Below are 14,794 nucleotides of genomic sequence, written 5' to 3'. Positions count from 1 at the left end.
AGCTGTAAGACAAAAATCTCGAATGACTAGTCTCTAGTGTTTCTTTTTCTTTTTACGAGTTCCTGGCGAAGAACACATTTATCAGTGAACCATGAGAATGCAAGCAAGTCCTTCGCGTTTTGAGTGCCGGAAAAAGTTTCGGCGACTCTGTCTCGCCTTGATTCTATACGAAAATAATACAAATTCGTGCGTTAGATTATGTGAAAGTCGTTTATCAAGCGACGAAAAAAGAAAACTCGTCGGAGCCTTGTGTAGGATTTTAGATGATCGGTCGAGATTTGTGTCGCGCGCTTGGCAAGCCAAGTTAACAAGATGACAAATTAAAAAGAGCGACAATGCCTATTGATTTACTGACAACGTTTTCATAGGTTATTATGTCTCTTTGGCGTGTATAAAAAAAAAATTATGAATTGTTGCGCAAAACAATTACGGTAGTCCTTGCTTATTATTTAAAAATGTGATATATTATTCGGCAAATTTATGCAAATTATGCAATAGACTTACGGCTGGCCAGTCGCGTGTCACAAATTACTCATGCACTCTCTTTAAGAATTAAATCACGCACTGATTCAATCGATATCATCAACTGTCATGTTCTCGTTGTGTCGCGCGGAGCAAATCTGACGCATTTGTGTGTATGTGGAAACGTGTGTATCTAAACAAAGTATATACTTTAAAGTATATACATATATATATATATATATATATAAATATATATATATATAAATATAAGCTCATGAAAAATCGAATAAAGAACCCGCAGAATGGTTCAAGATATAAGTATATATATATATGGGGATTTAAAAAAATGTAAAAAAAGAAGAGGGAATTAATGGCGCGCTGAGCGTACGCCACCTCATTGACCTCATCTAATGCTTTTTTATCTGTACATTTACAATTTGTGTACCAATGAGGAACGTTGTTTAATCATGTTGTTGATGTTATTGTTAAAGAATGAGATTCAATATTGTACATAACTATATATTCATTATAATTGATGATATAAATAATTATATACATAAAAGAGTAAATTCCCCAGAGAGTCCCTCTATGCCTCGCGTTTCGATATGCGGATCCACGTCACTTTGTAATAAAAGGACAAGTACTTTACAAACCTGTGTTGAGCAGGATGAAACTGCCGGCATAACAATCGAATATACAATGTGATTGTACATTCATGCCATGAAAATCGCGTTAAAGTGCTTCTACAATCCGATAGTACTGTTTCTTTTTAAATTGTTTGTTCGATATGCTGGCAGAAGTATCCGTAAGCTCATGAATTATATTTGTCACATAGTTTATAGCTACATAAGAATTTGATAGTTCAATGAAATAGTGTTAAAAGAAAGAATTATTTATTACCGGAAAGTACAATATACTCGTACATTGATTTGTTATTATTGGCGAATTGCATGTCAAATGCTTATTAGCATGTTGTATTAAATACTTTTAATGATTGGTAGATCAATATAAGTGAAAGTATTTTAATACGAGTACATATTCTAATTACTATTTATGAGAAAATATTTTTCTGACAAATTGAGATTGATATGGCAATTAATTTTTATAAAGAATTTTTAATGATTTGTATGAAGAAGTGAAATTTTATAACTTTTTTATTCTATAACGCAACTAGATACTGTATTAATTCAACAGATTTTCAGCCAAAAATTTAAAATTTTTTTTGACACTTACTTCAGCTTATTAAATATAGTAAAATATTTATTAAGAAAATAATATATCAATTCATTGCACTATTTTGAAAGCAACAAGAAAGTTTAAGAGGTAAGTGCAAAATATATATATATATATATTTGATATATATTTTTTATTGTCAACAAAAACAAGTTCCTTTCTTCTTTCACTGTTTTACGATATATATCTTTATAATATATCTACCATCTTTGATTTTATTCATTACGAATATTATTTTAATCTTTTCTGTGCTATGCCCGTATAGAATATAATTGAATTATAAAAATAATAACTAAATTAATATTTTATTAACTTATCTACTTTAAGACAATTGGATCCATAAAGTTTTATATATTCAAAGCTTTAGCTTGAATCGAAAAATCATTTCGCTTCTTAGTTATCTTTTCACATATTGGTCTAATTAATATCAATGTTGTTTATATTGTTTTTATTTATATTTAAACAAAATATATTAGACAAATTTTTAAACTTTGATCTTGTTTCAGCATTAACAAAATAACGGTAACAAGAGAACAAGTTACTTTTAAAAAAATAACTTTTCATTCTCTAGTATAACCAAAACATCTTTAAAGAGCCATCTTTCCTGAAGATGAATACCGCCAATTTTCTAATTGACGTTAGCTGATGTTAGTTAAATCTAGCAACACACTTTATTGTCAAGCAATAAAACAGTTATTCTATTAACTCGATCTTCTGAATTCTTATAATTACCTAATGTTTCTAACTATTCAGTTTCTGGTTTGTTTTACGTCTGCATAGTTGCAATCATACTATACATATATGTATATATCTAATATTTATTTATGCGGAATAAAATTTTGTCAAGGTTACGAAACATTTATTAAACAGCATGCTTTCTTTACGATTATATATAGGTAATCGTAATTTTTCAAAAGATTAATTGCCTAATTAATTAATATGTTTATACATAATAAATTAATAGAATTTTTAGAATTTAGTTTATGTATATTATGCTTTTTCTTTTTATACGTTATTTTTTATTAACTGAGAAATATTATACTGTATGAATCAAATATACATATCAAATAGAATGATATTTAATGTCATATAGTGCTACAGCATTGTGAGACGAATTTTTTATTCCTTTTATATTTGATAATTCATATAAAGACAAGGAAATTGTCTCGATTTGTTATATTCTTTTTGCTGGGAACATTTTAAACATATACATATATCAGCGATTATTGAATAATTTATTATTAAAGAATTAGATTAGACAAGAATAATTTCATCCAAGATAAATAAAATCAGGGTTAGACAAGATAAGCACAAATTAGCAACAAATAAATTTATAACATGGACATATTTATCTTTGTAAAGACAAAATTGCAAAGTGGACTTTGCATAGCAATTAAAAGCGTCTGCCCGAGATAATTTCGAGTTTTTCATAGTTGGTTTTTACTTGATTCATTTTTGTAAGCTGTCTAGCGTCTGGGGCAATAATCTACGATGTCTTACATTTAACCAACGCATCAAATTTGACGTGATATCCTCTATAGAATGAGAATAAACAAATAAAGGAGTTACTATAGAGTGAGACAAACACAATTATTAAACTACATTTATATATTTATACAAATTTATTATCTAAAATATGATAAAAGTCAAATTAAAAAATCATTTTAAAAAATTAGATTTGAAAGTATCGTTGATACCTCAAATATCGTTAATAATGTATATCGCAATATTTTATTGATAAGAGATACAATAATAATTTAAATATAGTTTGGAAGGACTTGAAAGATCAATAAAAATATTATGACCGATTTAATAAAAATAAAATAAATATTCTTATAAATTCGTAATTATGATACAATTATCAATAAGAATTTTGAAGAAAACAGGAACATTCAAGCATTAAGCAGTCACAAATTATATCTCCTTTCAAAAAATAATAACATAGAATTAAAACCATCATGGTTTTGTCAACCACCCATTTTATTTGCAAATGCGAAATCCATTTCACACAATTGATTCAGTGTCTACGTCTTTTTCCGATTTCCACGCACAGAGATGCGCATAGAAAAAGATTTTTATTCGTGCGTCATTAACGTCCGTCGCATTTATATATAATTGATGTGTCATAGGTCAAACCGATAAGATATCCAGTATTTGTAGTCTTCGTCAAGCAGTCAACGGCGCGTTCTGTGGTCGAAACGCCGAGTTTTCATCCGATAGCAGATCCGGACGCGATTGGCTCAGTTACATATATTCAAAACCCACAGGTAGCTTTCCTCCCATTTCATCTCGCTTTTGCTCTTAGGTAAGAATTTCCGCCGTATAAGTACCCATCTCCACTGATTTATTCCGAATTGATAATTTGTATATACTCATGCATGCGTGCATATTTATATGTGTACAAACATGTGTGTGTATGAGTATCTGAATGTGATTGTATAACTGATTATACAATCACATTCAGTTGAACCGAAAGCGAAGTAAAAAGGAGGAAAGGGTAATGCGATCTTTGTGCGAAATCAGCAATTAGTAGTGATTGACTTGAAGGCGAGGAAAGAAACAGCGAAAGATAAAAATGTGAGTAATACGCAATCAATAATTTTTCGCGTTAAATCTACTAAACACCGCTTTGACGCTTAACAAATATGATCGATGATTTATAGTTGCGCGATAGATCAGATTAGGATTTAATCGGAGACGAAATTACGGCAATATAATTATTAAATAGAATATCTCAAGGAAGATAAATAACAAATTATCATTATATAGGTCAGAAAAATACTTATTATTTACCTAGATATAGCAAGCTGACGTTATTTGTTCTGATTTTGATATCAAATAACGTCAGCTTACTAATTACAGGCTAACTACAAGTGTACAAATTATTTTATAAACAAAACGTAATAAATACATCGATACAAGGGCAAGAATATAATCTTGCAGATGAGTAGTAGATAGTACAGATGCAGTGCTACATATATGCACATGAAGAAAGTTTGACCTCTGCGAGAAAGTAAGAATATCCGTCCATCGACATAATCGCTAGGGAAATTTCACCGGAGGGAGTTTCCTCCTCAGTTCGATTGTTCTCAACACAGTAAACTACAGGTGAAAGTCTCGTCGAGAGTTCTACGGAATAGCGACGAGTTTAATAAATTTCTTCTCTCATCCTATTATCAGTGAATTGTGCAAATCTAATAGTATTTCATCCAGTTGAGAGAAGATTATTTGATGCGTGCAAAACAGTTATATATATTGCCTCAATATTAAATAAAATCTTTATTACTGTCTCCTCCCGGTATGACCTCCCTTATCAGTTCACAGAGCGAATGCTGAATGAATCGTTTCTTTTGAGCGACATATGGCGTCGTTTACATTTAGCGAAGAAAACATGTGTTTTTCCGTGCACTGGTGTTTTAGCGATAATCTTTTCTTTATTAGCCACAATTAGAAGGGAAGGGGGTATTTTACTTATAAATATGAGATTTTTCTTTCTTAAATTAAATGAGAAAAAAAGGAAGAGAGAGATTATTTGATCGAAGCGCTGCGTAAATTTTAAATAGTATGCTATTTTATAAATTGTAATACATAGAGAGAAATATACTAAACATGTATTAATTGCTTACATGATGCAATTGCTTGCATATTAATATTGCATGATATTAAGAACTTATTACAAAATGCAAATACACGTCCGAAGAAATTAAATATGTATGTTGACTTAATGTTAACCATTTTAATAAGCCATGTTTTCCAGCTGTTTTCGAGCAATTTTTTAGCGTATATGAATTTATGAATTTATGAATATTAATTAAAACATTTTTTAAAGAATAAATGTATGATTGATCAGAGTTTTTTCTTCCAAGAAAATATGTATAAAAGATAGATAAAAATCTGAGATTCTTTTAAGAAACTGAAAAAGGTTCTTCTAGAATTAAAAAAAAAACATTTTTTTTTTAATATTTGGCAATTGTAAAACTGTAGAAAATATTAAAATATTAAAAATACACACATTAAAATATGCTAGATTATAATGCAGATTATTATTGGGTTAATGATATTTTTTTTATTTTATAATCCAGCATTAATTTTTTAATTGCAGTAACTATTTTCCATATGGGGGAAACAAATGCGAAAAGGCGGCATTCGAATTTGCCGCATTTTGAATCTGTGACTAAGTTCTCCAGTCTTCCTATCGTAGAAAGTGGTATATATATCGCTGGTAATGTGTATACCAGAATAAAGGTACATTCAAAATAAAGGTTTAAATTCTAATATAATACAAAATGTCGCTCATCATGCCATTACAAAAATGATAAATTTTGCTTTCATTTATTCAAATAAAATACATTTGCAGAAAAAAATCTTCTTAAATGACAACAATAAAAAATACAAGTGCAAACAAATAATCCTATTTTCAAGTTAATTATCATTTAATTGTCATTGTTTTCTCATTTTTTTCAATAAGTTTTTTAATAATTTAAACTGTTTCTTTCTTTAGCGTTCGAATTCTTTAATGAACTGGAGTTTAGATACGGCGGAGCAGTCATTAGCAATTGCTACGGCAAAGGCAAGACCAGCAATTGTTGCACTTAATGGACCCATTACGACAATTGATCAATTATTATGCAAAGGTATCGACATCGTTGAGCAGAGACTACCGCCAGTGCAGCTTCCTCCTTATGTTGTAAGTTTATAAATCTTTTTTGCATGACAATATACGAAATTTATGTGGAGATATATACGTATCCTTGCAAATGTATTCATAAAGTAGAGCATAATTACATTCATATTAATATACAATTAATTATATAATTAAAAGAATATTTATTTTCCATTACTATTATAAATTCAACTTAAACAGAAAAATGAATTTTGTGGAAATTAATTAAATTGATTGGTTTATCTTGTGTAAGATTAATAATCTTAATAGAATCGTTGCAAGTTAATCTTGTTTCATGCTCTAGATGTATTTAAATACGCGAGACTATGTAAATGAGAAAATTGTAAAACCGGTTCTAATGCGTGCCGGAAGTATCAAGCAAATCGGTAGTCAAGTCCAATCTACCAACGCCGCTGTTGATAGATTGGACGGTGCGCTGACAGTTGCGGACGAATACATGGATCGTTACTTACCAGAAGATCCAGCTGATAAAGATTCAGCTGATAAACATCAAGCTGACAAAGATGGTAAATATGATAATAGGAGCAATATTAGATATTGTGAGCATTTTAAAAAAACATTTTAAGAAAATATTTCTTGCATAGAATGGAAAAAATTTTATCTATCATTTGATAAGTTTGTTAGTGTTTTATGTATTTTGGTATAAAAGTTAATTATTTTAATGTAAATATTGAAATAGTAGGGTGCTCATATTACTCAGCCAGTGCTCATATTAACTTTCAATAGAATAATGTGGACATTCCTATAAGTAATATGAGCTCAAAAAATTTTTTTGAAAGAAATTATGTGTTATGAAAAATAAAAGATCATGTTATTAATTTTTATGTGCGCAGTTTCTTTGACATCTTAAAATGAAATTATCATTATATTTATAACGTACAATATATTTGTTTATCCATTCATATAACATCCATTTATAATACCGAACTATACTTTATATTTAAAATATCTTTCGTAATTAATAATATTTAATTTTTTTCAATTAGAATTCTATGTTGTTAAAGTTCAAAGTGGTAATTTAAATAACATAAAATAATTTATCTTTCAATTCGTGAAGATTGATAACAGATTTATGCATGCTCATAATAGACGACCTATTCGACTATATTTAACAATAATGGTTTTAGGAGTTTATGAGATTAGGTTGAATATTCTTTATGAATACTGACATATAGAACAAGATATTCTATCTTAATATAGGAAAATAACGTATTAAGTAATATCAACAACATAATGATTATTTAATTCGCGATAAATTTCTGAAATAAATAAAATTTATTTAAATCCCAAGTATATTGAGATGTTGCGAAGATCTTTTCAGTTTTCACAGCAAATTACTAGTACCAAATACTCATAGCAAAAATATAAATGGTGCTCATCTTACTTGTAATGCTCATACTATCTAATCCTTCTCTATAATTCAGATTTTTTTAATTTTATAAAATTTTGCGTATGTAATAATATTATATTATATTTTTTAATCACGTTGCATAGAATTGAACTTTGTTTAAAAGGCGATATCATAGTCCATTTTTATTTTAAAATTGTTTTAAGTAATGTCTTAAAATGCTAATACATAAGATTCTCTGATTGGTTTATAACATCTTAATACTGTATTTTAAGAATAGTCTTAAATGTGAGATCCGACTATAAATATCGATCAAGAATAATTCATTTTATGCATATTATACATATTATATGTATATGATGTATTATTTTATATATGACTAAAGCGTGCGACATTAAAAATAAGTGTTAAATGCTTGGGAATTCGTGTTTTAGAAGTCAGCTCCAATAAAACCATAAGCAAAACGATACGAACGATTAAACATGGCGCGAGATTCTCGCGAAACCTACAAAGAAGATTAACGCGACGCACTTTAGCCGAGGCGCGCGCACTCAAACAGCAAGGAACAGAGTGCGTCCATGTTCTTATATATGTGATGGAATTGGTAAGTCTCGAGATTTAATCGATTTATCATTCATCAACATACTCATACACAGTTTAATTATGTTAAAGTGTGCATCACATGTATAATACATTCAGCTATCGTCTATATCTTGCTAATCCTTATAATATTATACGTTGTATTATGGTAAAATTATTTAATTTTTGATGCATTATATTTTAAATCGTACATATTCGTACATAATATATATAGATAGAGGAAAGTGGGGGAACTGTGCGCACCTAAAGAAAATTTATTGCCCTGGAATGGTTTTCCAAGTTTAAAGCGATATAAGTTTAGAAATAGAAACTATAAACATTTTTTTACATTACGTATCCTCATATCGAGATTTTCATTCAATAAGGTTGTATTTAATCAAAAGAAAAAAACGAAAAAACGAAAAAATTTCTCGCGCGTCGAGTGATTATGCGCAAAACAAAAGTCGTACGAAATGAATGAATTATGGAATGTTGACAAAGAAATCAGAAAATATATTCATTATAAATATATTTTAAATATACTAAGAAAATATATTAAGAAAAAATACAATACTAATATAATGCACATAGACCTTGGCAAAATGAAATGGTAAAATAAAATAATAATGCCAAACAGGAACAAAAAAATTAATGCTATAATCATATAGTATATAGAAGATGGGTAATTGTGCGTATTTCAAAACACTTGCACACAGTTGCCCGTCGCGACCTGATTCGATATGAAATACGATTATTTCAACAATTCCTAACCAAACTTAATAAATCACAACTTAAAAGGTACATATAATAATAATGTACTTTAATAACATAACTTTAATAACGCAACTTAAACAAATTAAAAATATGGACATACCACCTTATTTTCTGAATGCTAAAATAACAAGAAAAGATGTGATTTCATTTTTTTATATTTCTCTGGCTAGCAATGTATTTACGTCATACCTTTTGTAGTTACATCTTAAGAGAACGACTTTCTGCGTAAAAATTTCACCACAATAATGTCTTCATCTATTGGAAAAGTACCAAACTCTCTAGGATGCGCACAATTACCCGCTGCGCACAATTTCCCTAGATTTTTTAATTTTTTAATAGTTATTTTAATAGTAACATATCATCTATAACTGATTAGAAAGATGTTTGCGCAAAATAATCGCTGACAAAAAAGAATATTACTGTCGTAGCTATGAGACACTAAATAAGACATTTTACACATATTTTATGTCCGAAAAAATAATAACTATAAACATTTATATGATAAGTTACTTAAAATTCTTCCTTAAAAGCAATGTTTGCATATATCGTGCAGACATATTTTTCCATTGCGAAATTGTTTTGAGATTCTAAGAAAATCATTTTAATGTGGGTCACATAGAATGTAAAAATTTATGCTTTTATAAAATGTATGAATATATATTAAGATATTCAAACTTTGTCATTTTTATATCTTTTTGTATTTTAAATTTAGAACTAATTGTTTATACAAATATCTATATAAATATCTATATAAACGGATTTGATAAGAAAGTTTTGATGAGAATAAGCTCGGAGATAGGTACATGATCGAGATCACGAGAACGTTCAGTGAACGTTCTTCGCATAATAAATATTTACAAATACACACAGATCATACAGATGAAAAGAAACTCAAATATTAAATCTCAATATAAATACTTACTATGATATGATCATTGAATCTCCTCGTGATTTCGATATAATCACGTGCCCATTTCAAAACTATTCACGTGAACTTAATATATCGAACGAGCATCAATTTTTAATGTCTGCGCAGATAGTCACGGATCCAAAATTAGCTATGCAAAAAGCAAAAGCGTTATGGGCCTCATTGAGTCAATCCGAGCCTGAAAATCAGGCGCGTCCAGAAACGCTCGAACAGCTCCTCGTGCTTTTAACACGCGAATCCTCACGACGCATAGTGCATCTAGTAAATGGTACGGTGACATTGGCAGCGAGAACTCCGAGGCGTTTAAGTCATCTACTTGCCCAACTTTCTCATCAATTACTTGACGTCGCAAACGCTTCATTGCAGGTTACATCAACTTCAATGACCCGGCTTGATTTATATAACTCACCGCCTCGCATTTATATAACTCAATCAATATAAAAAGAACGATATTTTTAATGCATAATTATAGAAATTGTAAAAGGATGTACTTTCTCTTAATCGCACATGTTGATCAAATTAAGAAAAATGATTTAAAGAATAAGATACGCACGCGCGCATAAAATAAAATATTACTTTTATAAATAAAATATAACTTCAATCAGTGCTTATTTTTTAAAAATACAATTTAACGCGTGTTTTTATATTTATTTTAATAATAATATTAGGTGTTGGAATTAATTCGTAGCGTTTTACAAGTGATGGGAAGTACTTTCATTAATGTATTTTTTAATGCTCATGTGAAATAAATAACATTCTTTCATTAAAAAACGCTACGAATTAATTCCAACACCTAATATTATTCTGTGTATATTATATTTTGCAGATGGTACCTGCGCTTATAGGTAAGAGCAATACGGTAAAAGAACAAATATCTATTATACGCTCTGGTATTGAAAGGCTGAGTTCAACTGTAAATTTAATGTTGGTAAGTATGCATTTGTAATGTAATTATTTGAAATTGTAGATATATTATTTAAAGAAAATATAAAAAATTTATGAAAATGCTTATATTGATATAAATCTCAGTTTTCTTTTTACAATCTTGATAAATCAATTATCGGAAGATGTTTTTAAATTAAGCAAACATCTTTTCATCGCAGTATATACAATAATAATTTTCTTGCAGGAAAAATTTGCTGCATTTTTGGCTGGTCGCCCTAGCCCTCAAAAGACACCACAAATGCAAAACCGTGAGCAGAACAACCACAACAACCACATGTCAGAGACTTCCGATCCTCCAACGAACGGTATCGAGTAACAAGTCTTGCCTGAAAACTGCTACGTGCGGGTTTCTTTCCCCTTCTGGTATGGTTTTCAATTACAAGGTCAAAGACACGAGGATAGAAATCGCATTGCTGCTCATTCATTAGCATAACATCTTATCGACCGCGATTATAATATTATTTTATATTCGTGATACAACACGTAATACAACAACAGAATATATTTTATCAATGGCACAGTACTCGTGCTATACTCAATTTATACTTCTTAAGTTAGTCATTAGTCAAAACTAACGTCTACGATAATTAAATGTAAGTGAAGAAATAAAGGACCGTTTTAATTGCGACATCACACAAATTTATATTTATTTTTTCTCCCATTTATTTTTAAGGCAATAAAAATTGTATATTTAAAAAACTTGATTAAATATAATTAATTAAACTGATTTTTAAATTCTTATAACAATACCTTTGAGAATTTTTGTTTATATTTCTACATTTTTATCTATCAATGTAAATATTCTTCATTTCTCAATTTTGTGCGATCACATAAAAAATATATGTTACAGAAAGTATTATACGTATATTGAAAGTACACTTATATATTAAAAAAATATATTATTAAACATATTTCGTGCGTTATAAATCAGATAAATCTATTATTTATTATAGTTTAAAATATTAAATCGTGGACTTTAATATTTAGATGAAAACGTGAGACGTCTTATACTAACATCCCGAAATACTACGCTTTCTTCAGATTTCTTTCAATAGTGAAAGTAGAGAAATCCTCAGGTTACAGAACTGTTCAGGTTACAAATCTGTCATCCTGTGTGTCTCAAGCAAGTTGCAATGTACAATTTCAACTTATATTAGCAGATAAAATGCCGATTATTTTTTTATTAAATACTAATATTGAAAATAATATACCAGTGTGTAAACATTAATTTTAAAAAGTATATTTATTATTATATTTTTTGTTTAGGTCTTATTTATAACTTCAATTTAATAGTTTTGTAGAATATTGAGAAGCTAATGTAAAATTATCTATTTTCTATGTATATATATATATATATATATATATATATATATATATATATACATAAAAACATATGTATTGTTATAGCATAATAATAATATTTATATTTAAATATTATAACCTTTCTTATTATAATTTTTGCGAAGACTGTTTACTATATATATTTTTTTGTATAAACATGTTTATAACTACAATGTGTTGTAACTACAATTTAAGATTTTTTTATATAAAGCATACTATAAAACTTTAAAAAAACATTTTACGTACTATTAATAATACATTTTTTAATAATTTAAATAATTTTTAAATAATTTAACATACTTATGTATTAATATATTAGGTGTTGGAATTAATTCGTAGCGTTTTACAAGTGATGGGAAGTACTTTCATTAATGTATTTTTTAATGCTCATGTGAAATAAATAACATTCTTTCATTAAAAAACGCTACGAATTAATTCCAACACCTAATATATTGAACTATGATCACAACGCAATAATTACGAAATTCTCAAAAGAACTACTTAAACGATTGAGGTCAGATGAACGAGACATATCGCACTTATTTGATGTTCACGCAGTGCTTCATGCACCGCATGATAAAGCTTATCTATAAATCACACTGTCTAGACGAAATAGTATTTATATGTGTATGTACATGCATGCTGTGGACTCTGGAATCTAATGGAGCAGATATAAAAGCAGCTTCAAATCACTCCTTATTATGAAATCATTGTGATAATTATATAGTTTAACCTTGAACTGGTTATCTAATAAATTTTGTTTGTGGTTCAATATCAAAGTTTACAATTTTTTAGTTGTTATGTATGTTTATTTTTCTTTAAATTGATATAATTTAAGAAAATTACAGTACGACTACCTATTCATTCTAAGAAATATCGCTTATAATAATCATTTATTATTATAAAACTGAGGAAAAAGAATAATAAAAATAAAATACAAATAAATAAATATTAACAGTATAAAATAAATTCTTGCTTTTAGTTGTTCTTAAACTGTTACTTAGTTATTTTCGATCATCAAGTATTACATATAGATCAATTAAAGATGATTGATTAAATTATTTAATAAAAATTTATTAAAAATATAATAAAATTACTTAAAAAATGTGTAATAATTGTTATATACTAATTAAAACAATAAAATTTCTTATATAATTGTATAATTTATTAGCATTATATCAATAATAGAAAAGAATGATAAAACTCTAAGTAAATAGTTAATTTTAAAGATTTCAGGTTTAAAAATCTTTGAAATAAATATTTTTGAATCAAGATTTTTTTACGGAATCCGGATGTTCAAATTCTTTTGATAATTTTGAATCATCCGTGTCTGTTTATGCGACAATCACACTAATAATGATAATACAGACTAAATTATCTATCGGACTATGTAGAATGGACGGAATGGACTTTCTACTGAGGAGACAAGATAAAAAAGAACAGTAAAGAACCATATCCCCTTTTTACAGTATTGTACTAGAAATATTTTTATAAGAATATCTTTCTTAATAATGAAGCATTAGAAAGCAGCAAAGAAAAATTATAAATAGTTTTTTTAAAACTGTTATTTTGCAAATTTAAAAGTGCATAAATTATTTCACATAAATTATTTAATATTGTTATGATTTATATATAAATTAATATCCGTTTTTTTCTATTTAATTACATAATGAAATAGAGTCTCTTACTTTGACTTTTTTAAATTAACTAATAGAAATATCATATATATCAATATAAAGGGTGTTTTTTTAAGCTCGATAGAACTTAAAATTGTAAAAACTAACACAAAAATTAAATTATAATCAAAAAATTTTTTTTAGTCGAAAGATCAATGCATGGCATTAACATTTGAAAATGATTTCGGACATATGGCCACCGCGGCTGTTTAATTTAATTTTTTGTTTTATTTTTTACAATTTCAAGTTCTATCGAGCTTAAAAAAACACCCTTTACTTGTAGAAGGAGAGCATTTATTCTTTCAATGGCATATTATTCTATTGGATTGATCTTCGCGTGTGTTACGCATTCTTTTTGGAAAAAAAAAGATATATTACCTAGTCAACGGTCAGATGATATTGTGTGAAATATGTTCGAAAGTTGATGCTGAAAGAGAATGTTGTACATATAACAGATAATTAAAAAATTTGTATTAAAACTGTGAAGAAACATTTATTAGAGAAATATTTATATTTCTTTTTTAAAAAATATCACATCTACAATAACTTTTCAATAATATTAAAAAATATATAAAAAATTAAAATTTGTATAATAAATTTTTGAGTTTGTATAAAAAATTTAAAAAATATGATGTTATTAAGAAATAAATAAAAAATCAATGTTTATACATATATGTGGATATACTTTTTATTAATTTTTTTAACTTATTTTAAAAACAGTTTTGCTTGTGGAATGAGCAACAAGTACTTAAGGATCTGACCATGAGGATGTTTTTGTACGTGCTAACCACAGTTAACAGATGTCGTACTTCGGTCAGTTCACA

At 27.7% G+C, this 14,794-nt stretch overlaps 2 protein-coding genes across 9 annotated transcripts in view; both read left to right on the top strand.

Moving 5' to 3' along the window:
* The window catches only part of slo (calcium-activated potassium channel slo), a 106,935-nt gene extending 105,821 nt beyond the window's left edge, over window positions 1-1,114 (top strand). For all 6 annotated transcript variants that reach the window (XM_087410415.1, XM_011063477.2, XM_087410412.1 and 3 more), the window contains one exon: window positions 1-1,114. This exon is cut by the window's left edge and continues 4,302 nt beyond it. The gene's annotated coding sequence lies outside the window, so the exon portion shown is untranslated.
* A 2,740-nt stretch (window positions 1,115-3,854) lies between these two features.
* On the top strand, window positions 3,855-11,592 carry LOC105150428 (lipid storage droplet-1). Of its 3 annotated transcripts, XM_011063518.2 has the most exons (9): window positions 3,856-4,000; window positions 4,160-4,272; window positions 5,798-5,940; window positions 6,197-6,382; window positions 6,663-6,885; window positions 8,162-8,331; window positions 10,117-10,374; window positions 10,835-10,936; window positions 11,138-11,592. In XM_011063518.2, exons 3-9 carry the CDS (start codon window positions 5,812-5,814, stop codon window positions 11,267-11,269), a joined length of 1,200 nt encoding a protein of 399 aa, XP_011061820.1. In that variant the 5' UTR covers window positions 3,856-4,000; window positions 4,160-4,272; window positions 5,798-5,811; the 3' UTR covers window positions 11,270-11,592. The 3 variants fall into 3 exon arrangements, with proteins under 3 accessions (XP_011061821.1, XP_011061820.1, XP_087266543.1); XM_011063519.2 differs by lacking the exon at window positions 4,160-4,272 and having other exon boundaries at window positions 3,855-3,962; XM_087410417.1 differs by lacking the exon at window positions 4,160-4,272 and having other exon boundaries at window positions 3,858-4,000.
* The last annotated feature ends 3,202 nt before the right edge of the window (window positions 11,593-14,794 follow it).

This window comes from Acromyrmex echinatior, chromosome 10 (genome assembly GCF_024713525.1).
Source record: "Acromyrmex echinatior isolate Ae372 chromosome 10, ASM2471352v2, whole genome shotgun sequence".
Classification (NCBI taxonomy): domain Eukaryota; kingdom Metazoa; phylum Arthropoda; class Insecta; order Hymenoptera; family Formicidae; genus Acromyrmex; species Acromyrmex echinatior.
The sequence above is the reverse complement of the archived record's forward strand: the minus strand, read 5'-3'. Positions and strand labels throughout refer to the sequence as shown.